The sequence below is a fragment of the Vicia villosa genome, linkage group LG7 (genome assembly GCF_029867415.1).
Source record: "Vicia villosa cultivar HV-30 ecotype Madison, WI linkage group LG7, Vvil1.0, whole genome shotgun sequence".
In the NCBI taxonomy this organism is placed as follows: Eukaryota; Viridiplantae; Streptophyta; class Magnoliopsida; order Fabales; family Fabaceae; genus Vicia; species Vicia villosa.
In genome coordinates this window covers 101109431-101126337 of record NC_081186.1, presented here as the reverse complement: position 1 = coordinate 101126337, position 16907 = coordinate 101109431, and the positions used below count along the sequence as shown (strand labels likewise).

The 16907-nt window shown below is 32.6% G+C and overlaps 2 protein-coding genes across 2 annotated transcripts; both read left to right on the top strand.

Moving 5' to 3' along the window:
- The first annotated feature begins 2261 nt into the window (after nucleotides 1-2261).
- Nucleotides 2262-9523, top strand: LOC131618053 (uncharacterized). The gene is made up of 4 exons (XM_058889317.1): nucleotides 2262-2369; nucleotides 3978-4165; nucleotides 4245-4455; nucleotides 4651-9523. Exons 2-4 carry the CDS (start codon nucleotides 4004-4006, stop codon nucleotides 9378-9380), a joined length of 5103 nt encoding a protein of 1700 aa, XP_058745300.1. The 5' UTR covers nucleotides 2262-2369; nucleotides 3978-4003; the 3' UTR covers nucleotides 9381-9523.
- Nucleotides 9524-13330: 3807 nt separating this feature from the next.
- LOC131619846 (F-box/kelch-repeat protein At3g23880-like) lies at nucleotides 13331-14563 on the top strand. The gene has a single exon (XM_058890895.1). It carries the CDS (start codon nucleotides 13331-13333, stop codon nucleotides 14561-14563), a length of 1233 nt encoding a protein of 410 aa, XP_058746878.1.
- Nucleotides 14564-16907: the final 2344 nt, after the last annotated feature.

Below are 16907 nucleotides of genomic sequence, written 5' to 3'. Positions count from 1 at the left end.
TCAATAAGTTATGTGTTTTAAGTAAATAAATTATCACTTGAAATGTGCTATGTGGCGTGTAGTAGATGTTTGTAGAGTGTGGTGAGAATTGAGCTTTTGTGAGAAGTAACAGGAGTATGATGAAAGGGTAGAGTAGGATTGTATATGTTAATTATTGATGTCGAATTTGAGATTGTTGATGTTGTTGTATGCTGATTATATAAAAATTTTCGTGTACTTTTGTAGTGTATTTTTCTATTTTTGGTGAGTGAAATATGTATGTCACTGTTGGAGTTTTGGAGGTTTGGGGTTCATCATGTTATTATTGATGAAAAGTATCCAAATTAATGAATTAAAAACGTGAAAAATTATGTGGTATTATAACACAATTTTCTTTGATTTATATTGGATTAGGCTATTGAAAATGGTCATACCTCTTGTGCCCTAGAATTCTCTCCTTGTCTTAAATAATAGTTGCAAGACAGTCAACCTCCACTTCATTGATTAAGGTCTTGAATGTTCTACTTTTGACCAATACTGATTTCAAAATCAATCTTTTCTTTACATCTGTCTTCAAAAGTGTTTTGTAGATCTTTAATCTTGACTTCACCAAGTTCTTTTGTTTCTTCAATTTTCACCACTTAGTAATCAAATTTTATGGTTAGTGTTCTCAACACCTTATCAATTATCACCTCATTTTTCATGGCATATGCACAATTCTTCATTTGATTAGTGATAGTCACCAATCTTATGAAGTAGTCAACTACCTTCTCGCCATTCTTCATCTCCACCAGCTCAATTTCTTATGTCTTGAAAGATCAATATTGCCTAGGATTGTATAAATCTCTTACCTATATGTTCGACTGAAAACCAACTTATAACAATTACTCGCAGTTTAAAAAGCTAAGAATAAAATAAAATAACAAGTGTTGATTACAAAAGCATGGACTATGGATTTATATAAGTTTAACAATCTTTTAACTGGCTTACTTGTAATGCAAGTAAACTAGTAACCAAAATTAGTTAACCATGACTTACATTTAACAACTGATTAGCTTACTATAATTACTAACTACTTGACATGTTTAGATTACAAACTAAGCATCCATTGCTGAAAAGAAAACAAAATCATATTCAAACGGAAAACACATGTAAGCAGTGGCGATAGAGTTAGCCAGAAGGGAAGGCAGACCTGAGAAACATCTCATCCTCATGCTCAATCTGCAGATTCTTGGATTCCATCAGTAAATCAACTTCTTCACTCTTAAATTTCAGAAGGAAACCAAATGTGATTAGTTCAGAAGAAAAATTTCAGAAAAAATATTGGTGAACACTCTAGTACTCTTGAATTTAATTGGGTACCGGTACTCTTGTCCAATCAGATAGTAGTATTCATTGCCACATCATCTTTATATTTTATTTTATTTTTGAAAAAAAAAATAAAATTTAAACCAATTTACACTAAAGGGTACTGATACCCAATTAAAATTCATGGGTACCAAAGAATTTATCAAAAATATTTTCATATATTGAGGAAAACATATTACAACATAAAAATAAAAAAGGGAAGAACATATAATACAACAAGCAAGATATGCGCGATGTTTCCATCATTATTATCACCATAAAAAGTCAGATGAAATGTGTACTATATGTCAACTAGGTGATGAATTTTAAAAATATTTCAATAATTTTTAAAATAGTAGAAATTATTTCAATAATTTTTAAAATATTAGAAATTATTTCAATAATGTTTAAAATATTAGAAATTATTTCAATATTTTTCTAAATTAAAAGAATAATTTTAAATAACTTAAATATTTATTATTTAAAATTTTAATATCAAGAAGATCACAACATTTTTTATTTTTATTAAAAAAGATTTAAAATAGCTTTAAATTTAATAATATTTTTATATTTTGATATCTAGGTCATGATAAAATGATAAAATACTTAAAATTATATTTTATGGGAAGCTAATTAAATAAATTATTTATTTATTTTTAAAAAAATTTATAATAATTTTAATAAATATTTGTACCATTATAAAAATAAATAAAAACAAAATAAAACAACCACACCTATAAGAATGTTGATATAGATTTAAATTTTCTAAAAAAGTGAAATACAAAATTGAAGCTCATCACTTCAAATCAAAGCAATATAAAACAATAACTTCCTTATATAGTGCCTACAAAAACTTCCTCATATATTATAGAAAGATATTAAACTTGATTTACGCAAGTTATTAGGCGAAAGAAATTGAGAGAAACAATATAAATTCTTCTTTCAATTTATTTTTAATTAAAAGAAACAAAATCGTCTTTGAAGCTATTAGAGAGAGTTGAAGTCATAGAGAGAACCGGCTATATCAGTTCATTATCAAAAAGGTTAGTAATTTTTTTGAGATTATTATTATTTGATATTAAAATTTGTTCTTTTGTAAGTTTATTTGTATTGATTCCGAGTATGAAGTTAAATGCAATCATAGCCATAGATGTTAAAGTTTTTCTTCTTTGTTCATACAATGGCTAAAGGTTCTTCTTTGGCTAAAAGTAAAAATAATTTTAAACAATCATTCATCGTACAAACCATCATCTTACTATTTAGGTTTATTTTATAACTTTTAAAAAAAAAGATACTTCTCACATTAATGTAAAATCATCAATTAATGTAAAATATGAAAATAAAATTTAGGTATTTTGAAGAAGATATGAAAATTGGCTGAAGACATTTTATGAACTGTATCATAAAATTAATATATATAAATATTAATTGAATTGATTATTTATATGTTCAAATGAAATAAATTTTTAGGTCGGATAATAGACTAACACTTTCACAAATGTTAGACTCAGACCTAAAAATAAGTTTATGACAACCTATAGGTCCGACTTAATTTTAATATTTTTAGTCTGCCACTTAGATTTGTCAATGTCTAATTTGGCTCAACCTATTCCCATCCGTACTTATAAAAATCTAAAAAACGGAGTGGAGCAGAACAAATGTATTAATGTATTAGAGAGTATGAGTTTAAAAATTTGGCTCATATACAAAAAAGTGCGGATAAAATGGATGATTAACCGACCGGACCCATATATATATATATATATATATATATATATATATATATATATATATATATATATATATATATATATATATATATATATATATATATATATATATATATATATATATATAAACAGTATTTTATTTATCATTTAGTATCAAGATTGTTGGACCACCTATCATTTAGTGTCACGCTACACGCCGCTGGAGTTACCCACCATTTATTTTTACGCTGATTTAGTCTCATATTACTTAGAGATATGATATATGTTGTGTGTTTATAAGTAGGGGCAATCCTCTTTTTATAAGTCGGTTTTGTAAGAATGAGTTAGGTCCAACTTAAATTCTGAGAAAGACTAATTATACTTAAACAAAATGTTAGAATATTAAGAAATATTTTTGATATTAAACTATAAGCTTAATGGATACAAGGTAAAATAGTTTTAGACTATCGACAATGAAAAATTAATAAGCTATAATGGCATAAAAATATTTTTAAATATAATTGTGATTTGACGGAATACTTGTCGGTATATAAAATTATTTTACACAGTACACTATTTTCTCTTAAACTATTTAGTAGAAAATTAATTTACAATAATTTAAGAGTACTTTTTCTATAATTAGATTTTATATGAACCCTAATTATTATTATACTATGATTGTGTTTATAGAAACAGAAGAAAGACCGAGTTTATGTATTTCTTAGTATTTAATATCAAATCAGTACAATATTTGTTGAGGTTCAACTTCACTTGTTTAGTTTTGAATCAAGCTTCTATATTTGTTGAGGTAAGATTGATCAATGTTCTTTACAATATCATCAACTTTATTCAACAAAAAAACTCTTAACTAGGTCACCATTCTTCTATTGCATTTTTCTGCATTTATTTTATAACTAACTTTAAACTATGAATTTGTCAAAGGATTTGAGGAGTGAGAACTGCGAAAAATGAATAAAATGAAAAAACACATAGAAGAAATAAGAAGGAAAAAGTTCTCCATTGGTGTCCAGAAACAAAACCCTTTGACTGAGGATCTTCACCAAGCTGTCAAGAATCTATCTGCTGAACTCTATACCAGAGATATTCATTTCCTCATGGAGCTCATTCAGGTTTCTTGCTTACCAAGTCATTGTTTTTCATAGTTTAGTCTGCGAGTTGAGTCTAATAAGTAGTTCTCTCTTTCTACAGAATGCTGAAGATAACCACTATCTTGAAGGAGTGAGTCCAACATTGGAGTTTATCATTACTTCAAATGACATAACAGCCACCGGAGCACCAGCCACATTGCTTATTTTCAACAATGAAAAGGGTTTCTCTCGCGAAAATATTGAGTCTATTTGCAGTGTTGGAAGATCAACTAAAAAAGCCAATAGGAACATGGGTTACATAGGCGAAAAAGGTATGTTATTACCACATGTAAATGTCTGTTACTAAATTTTGTACTTTTGCCTTTAGAAACACTCATGTTATTATAGTTGCTTTCATTGAATCAATGTCATTGTCAACTAATTTGTTTGCATGCAGAGAATATTTCGATCAATTGGATTTCTTGTGCAAAATATATGACATAATCTTTCCTATGATTGAATTTCAGGAATTGGTTTCAAGAGTGTGTTTTTGGTTACTGCACAACCTTATGTTTTTAGCAACGGATATCAGATACGCTTCAATGAGATGCCTTGTCCGCATTGCAGTCTTGGTTATATAGTTCCGGAATGGGTTAATGAAAAGCCAACTCTTTTTGACATAAAAAAGATATATGGTAAAAATTCTCTTCCAACTACAACAATTATCTTGCCTCTGAAGCCCGACAAAGTGAATCCGGTGAAACAGCAACTCTCAAGCATTCACCCAGAAGTTTTATTGTTCCTTTCAAAAATCAGACACCTTTCTGTTAGAAAAGATAAAGAGGACCCAAATATGACATCTGAAACTAGTGTATCTATTTCAAGCGAGGTTAACTTTGTGTCGACGAAAAACATGAATGCTGAGTCTTACACAATCCATCTATCTGCGGGGAAAAATCGCAGTGACGAGAAGGAATGCAGCTACTACATGTGGAAGCAAAAGTTTCCTATCAAGTTGGAAAATATGGTGGAAAGGAGAATGGGTGTTGAAGAGTATGTTGTGACACTGGCCTTCCCGCATCAGGAGAGGCTTCACAAGAATCAAAGTTTACCAGGGGTTTATGCGTTTCTTCCTACCGAGATGGTGACTAATTTTCCCTTCATAATTCAAGCGGATTTTGTCCTTGCCTCTTCAAGAGAGAAAATTCTCTTGGATAATAAGTGGAATCAAGGAATACTTGAATATGTTCCATCGGCATTTATAGATGCAATCAAAACACTTGTTACTGGATTAGATGAAGCTCCAGTATGTGGATTGGCTTATATATTCAAGTTCATTCCAATGGATAATCCTCCTCTTGAGAGCTTTACTAATGTGTGGGTGAAAATCAAAGAAAAACTGGCTGAAGAAAAAATTGTTCCTACTGAGACATTCTCCAACCAAAAGCACTTCTGTAAGCCTCGTGAAGTTAGCAGGCTACTACCTGAATTTTGGAGTATTTTGACAAAGGCCCAGCAGGAAGGAGTGCACTTGCTTGACCTATCTTCTCATGATGGTAGGAAAATCTTGAGTTCTTCATTTGACAAAACCGAGTATGATCAAGTACTCAACTTTTTAGGGGTGAAACAAGTGACTTTTGATTGGTATGCAAAGTGCATCCAGAGTGCTAATCTTGTGGATGGAGTATCCGAAGATCTCTATCTGGAGCTTTTACATTTTGTTGCTAAAAACTGGCAAAGTTTTAAAGGCTCCAGCATCACCCGCATTCCATTGATTAAATATGTGGATTCTAATGGGATACCATCTTTTTTCAGTATTAACGACTGCACACAGTCCTATGCCAAGCGAGTAGTATTAGTAGATTCACGTGAGACTTGTCCTTGTTCTTGGCTGATCAGTTGGAGCAGTGTATTTTCAAGTGCAACAAATGAATATTTTATGCCCGAAAATACACAACAAGCTATCCTCCAGTTTACCAATAAGCAGCAAAGTTTGCGGAATTGGTTAGCAAATAATATTTATTTTCGCACTTTGAGTTTGTACAGTTTTGCACAAGTCATCTGCAATTCCATTAATAATAACTGCAAACTTGCCATTGCATATGCTCATTTCTTATACCACTCTTTGTCCAAGGGTTATATGACAAGCCAGCAGGTTTCTAGTCTATGTAATTCGATGCCACTTGTGGACAATTATGGACAAATAAATAAAAAAAGAGGTGTGGTTCTTCTGCCTGCAAATGTGAGCAAATGGGCACATTTGATTGTTTCTAATCCATGGAGAAATGAAAATTATGTTGAGCTAGGAAAGTCGTACCTAAATACATCTTCTTATGCAGGCCATTGTACGGATTCAGAGATGTTTATTGGTTTCCTCAGAACCTATGTTAAAGCCTCCGACATACCTAATCTATCTCCTCCAAATGCTGGGTTTTCAGCTGCAGATACACCACTTACAAGCGACAATGCATTTTTGCTTTTGGATTGGATTCGGAACATAAACCATAGTGTCCTACCGGTGAGGTTCTTGGAATGCATTAAAAAAGGAAGCTGGCTTAAAGTTAGAAGTAATGGATACAAGCCTCCTTCAAAGTCATTCTTAATTGGTTCATCATTGGGAACACTTTTGCATAGTGCTTCAGCTCTTGTTGACATCCACCTGATTGATGAGAGCTTCTATGGGGAAAGAATAAACGAGTACACTGACGAGTTGAAAAGAGTTGGAGTGATGTTCAGTTGTGAGGAAGCATGTAAATTCATCGGAATAGAGCTAATGTCTCGTGCATCTTCTTTCTCTTTAAGCAAGAGTCAAGTTCTTTTGATGCTTAACTTCATCCGATATCTCCGTAAAAGTCTTCTTCCTTTGGACAAATTTGTCGATAGCATCAAAGAGGGAAGTTGGTTAAAGACATCTCATGGTCTTAGGTCTCCTGTTGGATCTGTCTTGAATGGTTCCGGATGGCAAGTTGCGTCACAGATTAGTAACATACCTTTCATCGATCAATCTCATTTTGGTGAGGAAATATATAATTACAAAGAAGAGCTCAAGTTGCTAGGAGTGATAGTTGATGTAAGTGGAAATTACCAAGTTGTCATCGAGCATTTAAAATTACCCTCAAATTTGGCCTCTTTGACAGCTGAGGCTGTTCATTTGATAATGGAATGCATCAGACACTCGAATACTCCTATTAGTCTCTTAAATTTGCTTAAGGAAAAAAACTGCTTGAAGACAAACATGGGTTTCAAAACACCGGGTGAATGTTTCTTGTATGACCCGGTATGGGGCTGCATTTTGGAGGTATTCAATGATCTTCCTGTTATTGATCATAAATTTTATGGGGAGAAGATTTTCAGTTTCAAAGATGTATTGAAGCAAACAGGGGTTTTGGTTGATTTTATGGATGCCATCAAAAAATTTGCTAGTCTCTTCGAACGAAAGGCATCAGAAACTTCAATTAACCAACAAAATGTTATGTCATTTCTCTCTTGTTGCAGGCTGCTGGAGGGAACTGAATATAGATTTCCTTCTGATTTCGAAACCATCATACGTAAATCGAAGTGGTTGCATACCAGTGTTGATGGTTTTAGGTGTCCAAAACAATGCATTTTATATGGTCCGGAGTGGAAATTGATATCGTCGATAACTTGTCTCCCTTTCATTGATTACAGTGACAAAGGGTGTGGTTTGGGAATACATGAGTACAAGGAAGAGCTGAAGAGAATTGGCGTTGTTACTGAATTGAAAGATGGAGTGAAGTTTGTGCCCGAATGTCTGAATTTTCCTTCAGATCCCTCCACCATTAGTCCTGAAAGTGTGATGTCTTTGCTAGAGTGGTTCCAACTTCTAATGCATGACAACAAGCTTTCCTTTGGCAACGATTTCAGAAAAAGATTGTCCAAAAGTTGGTTGAAGACACATGTTGGTTATAGGCCTCCAAATAAGTGTTTGTTGTATGATTCCAAGTGGAGTTCTTTCTTGAATCCAATTGATGGGCCTTTTATTGATGAGAATTTTTATGGACCTAACATTGCATCTTTCCAGAAAGAACTCAATGCAATAGGTGTCATTACTGAAGTTGAGAAGGGGTGCTCCTTGCTTTCCGTTCACCTTGAGTCTCTCTCTGATCATGATACTATTGTGAAAATATACAAGTACTTATGTGAACACAACTGGAAACCCGAGGAGAATGCTGCAAGAAAGATTTGGATTCTGGATGGAAACAAAGATGGTAAGTGGGTTGATTCTAAGGAATGCATCGTACATGACCCCGCTAAACTGTTTGGTTCAAAATTTCATGTTCTAGAAGATATCTATGATAAAAATATTCTTGTTTTTTTCAACGTATTGGAAGTTAAGAATAAGCCCTTACTAGAAGACTATGTTGACCTTTGGAATGAGTGGGGGAGTTCAGTGAAGCAACTATCACATGACGAGTGCTGCAATTTCTGGATGTCTATCTCAAAACTTTTGAACCCAATAGAGGAGAAAAAACTCGCTGACAGTTTGAAGAAACTACCTACGACATCAGGAAATAATGATATACTTCTGGCCGATAAGGAAGATGTTTTTATTCCTGATAACCTTCATATGAAGAAGCTTTTTGAGAGCGAGAAAGTTTTTGTATGGTATCCTAAGCATAACATGACACCATTGTTCAAGTGCAAACTATCTGATATTTACAGAAACATTGGTGCTAGAAATATCTCTGAATCACTATCCAAAGAAGAATCATCGGTAGTGAATGATGATGTTAAATTGGAGCATGTTGATCCAAATAATATTTTCAACTTAAGGGGGTTGGTTAAGCTTATTCTTGGTTTTCTAGCATGTTGTAGCCTAAAAATGGAACAAAGTAAGAGACATGAAGCTGTTCAAAGTCTTGTAAACTTGAGTTTCCACGAGACAAAGGAGCCAATCAATGTAAGCTATAGTTTATCATTATCATCAGGGGACGTCATTACAAAAAAATCAAACAAAAGGGTGCGCTGGGAAAGTCAAAGTTCTATGTTTATAATCCAGAAGATGGATAGTGTTCGCGGCGATGAAATGAAACATGCTTCAAATTTCTCTGAAGCAATATCTGAAGGCGTTTTACGCGAGAGTCATGATCATGTTCCTGCACTCGCTGAACTAATCACACTTGGTTTCTTTCTGAAATTTAAAAGCGAAGAAATTGATTTTCTAATGGAATCCAAGAATCTACATATTGAGCATGAAGATGAGATGTTCCTCAATTCTGTCTTCCCTTCTTGCTAACTCTATTGCCGCTGCTTACTGGTTGTTTGAATATGTTTTTGTTTTCCTCTCAGTTGATGTTAACAGTTTTAGACTGGTTTATCTAATCATGTGTTAAAATAATTTGCTGGTTTTACATTTATGTGTGTAGCACTTAATTATGGTTGTAGAATTGAAGTTTTAAAGTTAATTTCCATTATTCAGTATGTCAAGTAGTTTGTAGTTATAGTTGTTACAAGTTAATTAGTTGTTAGAGGTTAACTTTGGCTACTTGTTTACTTGCATTACAAGTAAACCATTTAAAAGATGATTAAACCTATATGAATCCATAGTATATGCTTGTAATCGACCGTCATTATTCTAAAATCAAGCCCGCAACTTCTTTCTCAGCTTTTATTCTATTCTGAATTTCTTCAACTGCAAGTGATTGTTTTAAGTTTATTTTAAATCCGACATATTGCTAAAAGATTTGTACAATTTTAGGCAGTATTGATCTTTTAAGACGTGAGAAATATCATATGAGAAATTATGATTGGTGGTAATAGCACCTTTCATGCTAACCTTCACATTTTTTATGGTAAATAATAGTGATTTTTGCAGTTTAGGTGTATGGAAAGATGATAACAAGACTTTGTTTGTCATTCACCAACGTGCCAATGCCAAACATGACGAAGAATAAGAAGAAGACCAAACATGACGAGAAACCTGAATCGTCTCATAGAAAAGGAGGGGATGAGAAAAATCAAATAAAGAAGATTTTGGATATTGTGATGATGAGTGTTGGTCAGGAAAGAGAAAGAAGACTCAAAATAGTGAAGAAGAAGAAGCAAATGTGGCACAGGAAAGCTCTAGTTCTAACTCTAAACTATTGATGTTGATGTTGACAACAATTGAAGATGGAGTGGATTCGATGGCTTAGTACCTTCACACAAGGTGCTCAAATCATATGAAAAGAAACAAGAAACTATGTACTGAATTTGATCATATAAAAATAACCAAGGTTAAGTTGGTTAACAACAACTTAACGGAAGCAGAAGGAAAGGAGAATGTACTTGTGAATGTGCAAGATGGCTAGAAGGCATTGATAAGGAAGGAGTTTTGCATTTGCAAGAAGGCATTGATAAAGGTGTTATGTATTCGCAAGAAGGCAACAAAGAATATTATTACATACATTATGAAATACAATTCATTAACCTAGGTTACAACATATACCATTCCATTACAATAATCTATCAAATTAATTGATTAAGTTAAAAAAGATAAGGAGAGATATATAATCGTTAATTATCATTAAGATGTTGTCCTAATTACTTATGACACATTTTTGAACTCTCTCAATCGATTAGGATAAGGTGTCAATCGATTGGCGCAAACAAAATTTCACCCTAAGCTATTCTGGAAGCCCCTAATATAAAAAATAAACATTAAATTAACTAGTATGCACAACAAGAAATAAGTTCTGGAAAACAACACAGACAAAATCGAAAATACATTTTCGGTAATGTTCAGCAGACAACCGAAAATACATTTCCAGTATTTACGCGAAATTTTTTTAGCTGAAAAACCTGATTAATGTGAACAATGTGGATTGAAATGAATAAAGTTTATCTTAAATTCCACTTCCTTGAGCTCCTTTCGAAATGGTGAACCACTAGAATGAAGCTTTGGAGTGAAAAACTTGATTGAGAATGAAAGGGTTTTTGTAGAGGTTTATGGAAAGTTGATGAAATGAGATGATCATGCCGGTTACTGTTTTAAGAATTGTGACTTTTGAGTTTATCGAATATACACTTTCGGTTTGTAGGTAAATAGTGGGGTGGCAGAAATTTCAATCTTCCCGCACTAATTTACCAGAGATGCATTTCCGTGAACAACGGAGATATATCTCCAATTTTGTTTTCTCTTTAAAATATGGTGGATAGGCTTTTGGACTTGTCTTATGTTGTGAAGGGTACGTATCGGAAATGTGTTTCTGATTTCCGCAAAAATATTTTTGAAATTTCATATAACACGTGGAATAAAAAATTTCCAAAAAAAAAGATAGACTAAAAAATTAAGGTGCAAATCTTAACTTTTTTTTCTGACTCCGTGGATCGGACTATGGGCTTCATTTTGACGGCTCTAAATTTTTAAGGTTTTAACATGCCACCCCAAGTGGTGAAGTTACGAAAATGACCCTAAAAAATGTCCAAAATTATAGAATTTACCGTTTGATACATGAAATTTCATGATTTTACCGAAAATTTTGAATAATTTACCTTGAGTTACTGTAAAAGATGGCGTTTACCAGAAATTTGAAATTTTCGGTACCACAAATTTAAAGTTTTCGGTAAATATGTTTAAGTAGTATACCGTAAATTTGACAATTTACGGTACCGAGAATTTTAAATTTACGGTACCGAAAATTTTAAATTTTCGGTAAGTTAAAAAAACTGGAAATTTTGAAATTTCTGGTAATACTGAACCAATTGTTTTTCCAATTTCTCATGTTTTCTTTGTTATTCTACTACATGTATAAATAATGATTTTAAATACAAAACTAACCGTTGATTAATTTATCAAGTGTCATACAAACGATAGACAATAAAAAAATACAATCAAGAACGACAAAATTCCTCCCAATGCCTGAAATGATCCACATAAGTCGATTCCCATGCTTTTGCATCAACACTACAATTTTGTCTCCAACGAGGAGTGACAGAAGGCAGTGGGCAATCGAGTTTCAACTTGATTTGTACCCAATGATTATTGTTCACTAAACCAATAGCAATAATTGCATGCCGACTTGTGTACATGGGTGGAGCAATAATAAGTGGGAAAAATGTGTTGTTCAAATTCATGGAAATGGAAAAAAAGAGACACTGTATCTAGATGCAATAGGGTAACTCAGATCAGGAATTGACATCCATTTATCCCAATCATGTCCACCCAAGTGAGTTACCTGTAACGTTTTCCTAACTTCGGACACAATATCATAGAATAATTCGGAAAACAAGTCAGCGTTCTGATGGATATAAGAATCTAACTACCTTCGAACCAAAGGCCATGAATTTTCCTCCCATCCTAATGAAGCTGAAACACAACGAAAACCACAGTTTCCATCACCGTCGACATTAATTATGTCTTCGATGTATGGATGAAAGAAAACAGTAAATTGTGGCAAGAACTCAACTCGTGAAGATATCACAGTAGGTTGCCTAACAATCAGAATGGTTGAAGATTGAGTTCCATTCGGTTTTGAGCACGATCTCTTTGAAGTCTGACTCCCCTGTGAAGCCGAAGGATATTCCCACCTGTTAGGATCACATTGCACATCACTCTCCACACTCTTGGGAATAAGGTCGAAAACCAAATACAGATGGGCAAAATATATAGGAAACATACCATGTCTATGGTGAAATACTTCGTAAGATCAGTACATGAATCTGTGGAAGAAGCTGAGGCTGCCGGTTCTGGATCGCAAAGATACAAAACATGTTCTGCAGACATACCAGAAATTTGACAATAACTGAAGTTTTCGGTATTCCAGAAAGGGTGGAATCTACCGGAAATTTTGAAAATTTCTGATTAATCTACAAAAATTCTCAAAAATCTCCGAAAATTTGAAATTTTCGGTTTATCGCCACTGCAAATTCTGAAATTTACGGTATATGTCTATCGGAAATTATGAATTCTCAAATAATTTCTGGCAAACGACAAAAAGGGATATCGAAAATTTAAATTGCACTACCGAAAATTTAAATTTACGAAAAAGTAATTTTTTTGAAAAAAAGATAAAATTGACAAGGAAATAGTCTTAGAGGTAATATGAAAATATTTGAAATTGATGGGTGGCGTGTTAAATTCTCTAAATTTTTGCTTACACCAAAATTTTTTTTTTCCTTTATAAGGGTAATACGGATTTAATAATTTTTTATTTGATTGAGTTTAAACTAGTCCGGCCGTAAAGTTATCAATATTACTCTTTCGCTATGCATATTCATCAGCTTCAAAACGACACAGTTTCCAATTCCGTCAATCACCGAATTCCACCGCCATTCTTACCGGAAGAACTCATCAGAGAGATCCTCTCGCGGCTTTCAGTGAAGTCGCTTCTTCAATTTAAACGCGTTTGCAAATTATGGAAAACCCTAATCTCCGATTCCCAATTCGCAAAGAGCCATCTTCAAATCTCACGCATCACCACCCAACAATTGGTCTTTTCCGTTATAGAAGAACCGTACAAAATCGCATCTTTCTCTTTGGAGCCATTATTTGAAAACTCATCAACCTCTGTTGAACCTGTTACCCTCCGCTCCATGAAGAATAACCAGAGATGTATTATAGGTTCATGCAATGGTCTTCTATGTGTTTTTAACAGCTCTCAAAATACTGTCAAACTGTGGAACCCTTCTATCAGGTTCAAATCCAACAAATCTCCACAAGCTGTTTCGCCTGATTGGCATATCATGCATTATGGTTTTGGATATGATCAAGTTAATGAAAAGTACAAGGTGTTATTAGTTGCGCGAAATAAGTATAATTTTACTCAATCTTTGACCAAAACTTATACCTTTGGTGAAAATATTTGGAAAACTATTCCGAATTTTTCTTTTAGGCCCACTAAGAGGATAGGAAAATTTGTGAATGGCACACTTAGTTGGATGGTATATAAAGGTGGCCCTAATATTTTTGATCAATTCATGAATATTTTTTCTTTTGATCTAGAGAAGGAGACTTACAGAGAAATGTTACTACCTCAAATTGACGGTGATAATGTGCACATTCATCGTACACTATATGTTTTGAGTGACTGTCTTTGTGTGTGGGATGTTAACGGTGTTGTGTGGTCAATGAAAGAGTATGGTGTTGTTGAGTCATGGACTAAATTATTGATTATTCCTTACAAGAAAATCATCCTCCAGAATCAACTTTATTATGTTGAACCCTTGTTCATTTCAGATAATAGTGTTCTTCTCATGAGAACAAAGTTTTCTCAGTTTCACCTACTTAACTTGTTTCGTAATAATGCAAATCGAACTTCTTTTGTTGAACCCTTGGTCATTTCAGAAAATGGTGGTGTTACGCTAATACCAGAATCGTCTTCCGAACTTGTGTTATATAATTCAAATAGTGGCTGCTTGGATCCTTTGATAACTATAACTAGCACACTTGGGCTCGATCTACATATTCATTGTGAGAGTTTGGTATCACTGCAATGGTAAATTACATTTTTCATCTTTTGTTCTTATCTTTTTTTTTTTGTGGCAATTATGGTGCAACAGAAAAATATGTTTGAATCATGTCATCTCTTGTTATTTATCAGAGATGTCAATGGTTGGATGAATGATCACTGCCTTGTGGGAATTCAGTTAATGTTTGCAGGAATCTTCTTTTTGTTCTATTTCATTTAGAAACTATATGTTTGTTATGTTGTTACAATCATCTTTCACTTGCAAGTCCATCTTATTATATTTCTTCTAGTTTCTATAGCTAAAATCATTAAACAATGTTGTATTGTATACTTCGTGGTTCCAAACATCATGAGTTGAGAAGGAGAGTGGATAATAGTACCCGGTTTTAAATAGCGGTCGCCTAAAGGCTTTCACGATTTCGGTCACTATAGGTGTTGCGACGCTAATTGCGGTTGTCGTAATTTGAATTAAAATAATGTAACTAACACATAACTAATGAAGTGGAAAAAAAATGAATAAAATACAAACAGCTGATTATCTTGTGCATAAAAAACACACGTGAAGATTAAAATGATCCTGATACTCCCTCTAGTTTTAAAACATGCAACGACTTTCTTTAAGGTCTATTAAAATGACACTAACACCTCTCTCTAATTGTCTCATGGAATATACTATTGAAGAATAAAGTTGCAGTGAAGCATCGAATAAATTGAAGAATAAAAGAAATTACCTATAATGCTCCTGCGAATTCTACACATCCATTACACCTTGTCCACATTACTTTCTGAGTATAACACAATTTCATTTATGTACATTTCATATAATATATATTTTCCAAGTCTTTCTATTGTTAACAATAATACATGAATGAAAAAATATGGCTTTACAAATCTTTGCAATGTATATTTTATTTAAAGTACAATAGGTACATAGCAAAGATAATTGGCATTACTTGCAATTCCTCGAGTCTCTTTTGCTTTGCAGCAAAAAATATTGTTTGACTTTTTTTTCAATCAATAAGCTAATTGAAATAATAGAAGGAGCTCAACAACAACTCCTTAGAAAATTAGAAAATACAGCATCAAGAACACATCATGAAATAATCTCCTGGATTTTTCCACCAGAAATAAAACGAATACACAAATCTTTTTGATACTAAGAACAATATTATCATCATCACCTATCTCGATGTTGAAGAGGATAGCTAAAAAAAACTTATTCTTAGAGTAAATTGATCCCCACTTTTAAAAAGATTTATGTTCAAATTAGACAAAAGTGTCAAAGTTTAATTTGACACCAAATCTTAACAGTTAATAGTACTCGATCAAACGGTCATATATATATATATATATATATATATATATATATATATATATATATATATATATATATATATATATATATATATATATATATATATATATATATATATATATATATATATAGTCTATTTTTTAGGAGTAAAATATGCTATATATATTTTTTATTATTTTATTTCATTTAGTATCACTGTTTGATCAAATCTTTTGACGGTGGAAATTTCATATCAAATATGACAGTTCAAAGGTTCATCGTGAATGGACACTAAAAAACGATGAATACCCATTTGATGAGGATCATTTTATACCTATTTAAACAAGTAGAGTTGTCAACCAACTTAAATTCATCTATACCTATTTGTATATTTTATTTTCAACATGTTTGGCCTCATAATTTGATTTCATCCTAGGAAACTAAACTCAAAGGAGGTAACAAAATTGGCCTTAGACACAACTAAAGTCACAAGGAGGTAACAAAATTGGCCTCAGAGACTACTATAATCATATCAAATAGATCAATCAGAATTCATCATAGGTTCAATTAAATCACAACTCACAAGGCAACATAATTTAATCCTAGGCACAATTGAGTCACAACTCATCAGGTAAGATATTTGAATCATTTCACAAGCAGATCATACAGAATTGGCCTCAGATCAAACAAAATTCACAAGCAGTTTAGACAAAAGTGGCCTCAAATACTATTTCATACGCAACAAAATTAATCATAGGTCAAGGTTGAATCACAACTCACAACAAGGAAACATAATTCATCATAGGCAACATATGAAATATTGATCAAACAGAATTCACAAGCAGTTCAGACAGAAGTGGCCTGAAATACTATTTCATAGGCAACAAAATTAATCATAGGTCAAGGTTGAATCACAAGGAAACATTTCAAACAAAATAGTAGCTACCTAATGTACAATGCAATAGCGACTTAATTAACTATCTACTTGTAAGTTGTACATACCTTGGATCAAGAACTGCATCAATAGAAATCAATGTATTAGACTCTGACCAATACTTGTCATATTTCAACTTCATTTCGT

Coding starts and splice junctions, on each gene's coding strand:
- LOC131618053 (XM_058889317.1), top strand. CDS start 4,004: ATGAATAAAATGAAAAAACACATAGAAGAAATAAGAAGGAAAAAGTTC. Junction 4,166..4,244: donor TCCTCATGGAGCTCATTCAG/GTTTCTTGCTTA, acceptor CTCTTTCTACAG/AATGCTGAAGATAACCACTA. Junction 4,456..4,650: donor GGGTTACATAGGCGAAAAAG/GTATGTTATTAC, acceptor ATTGAATTTCAG/GAATTGGTTTCAAGAGTGTG.
- LOC131619846 (XM_058890895.1), top strand. CDS start 13,331: ATGCATATTCATCAGCTTCAAAACGACACAGTTTCCAATTCCGTCAAT.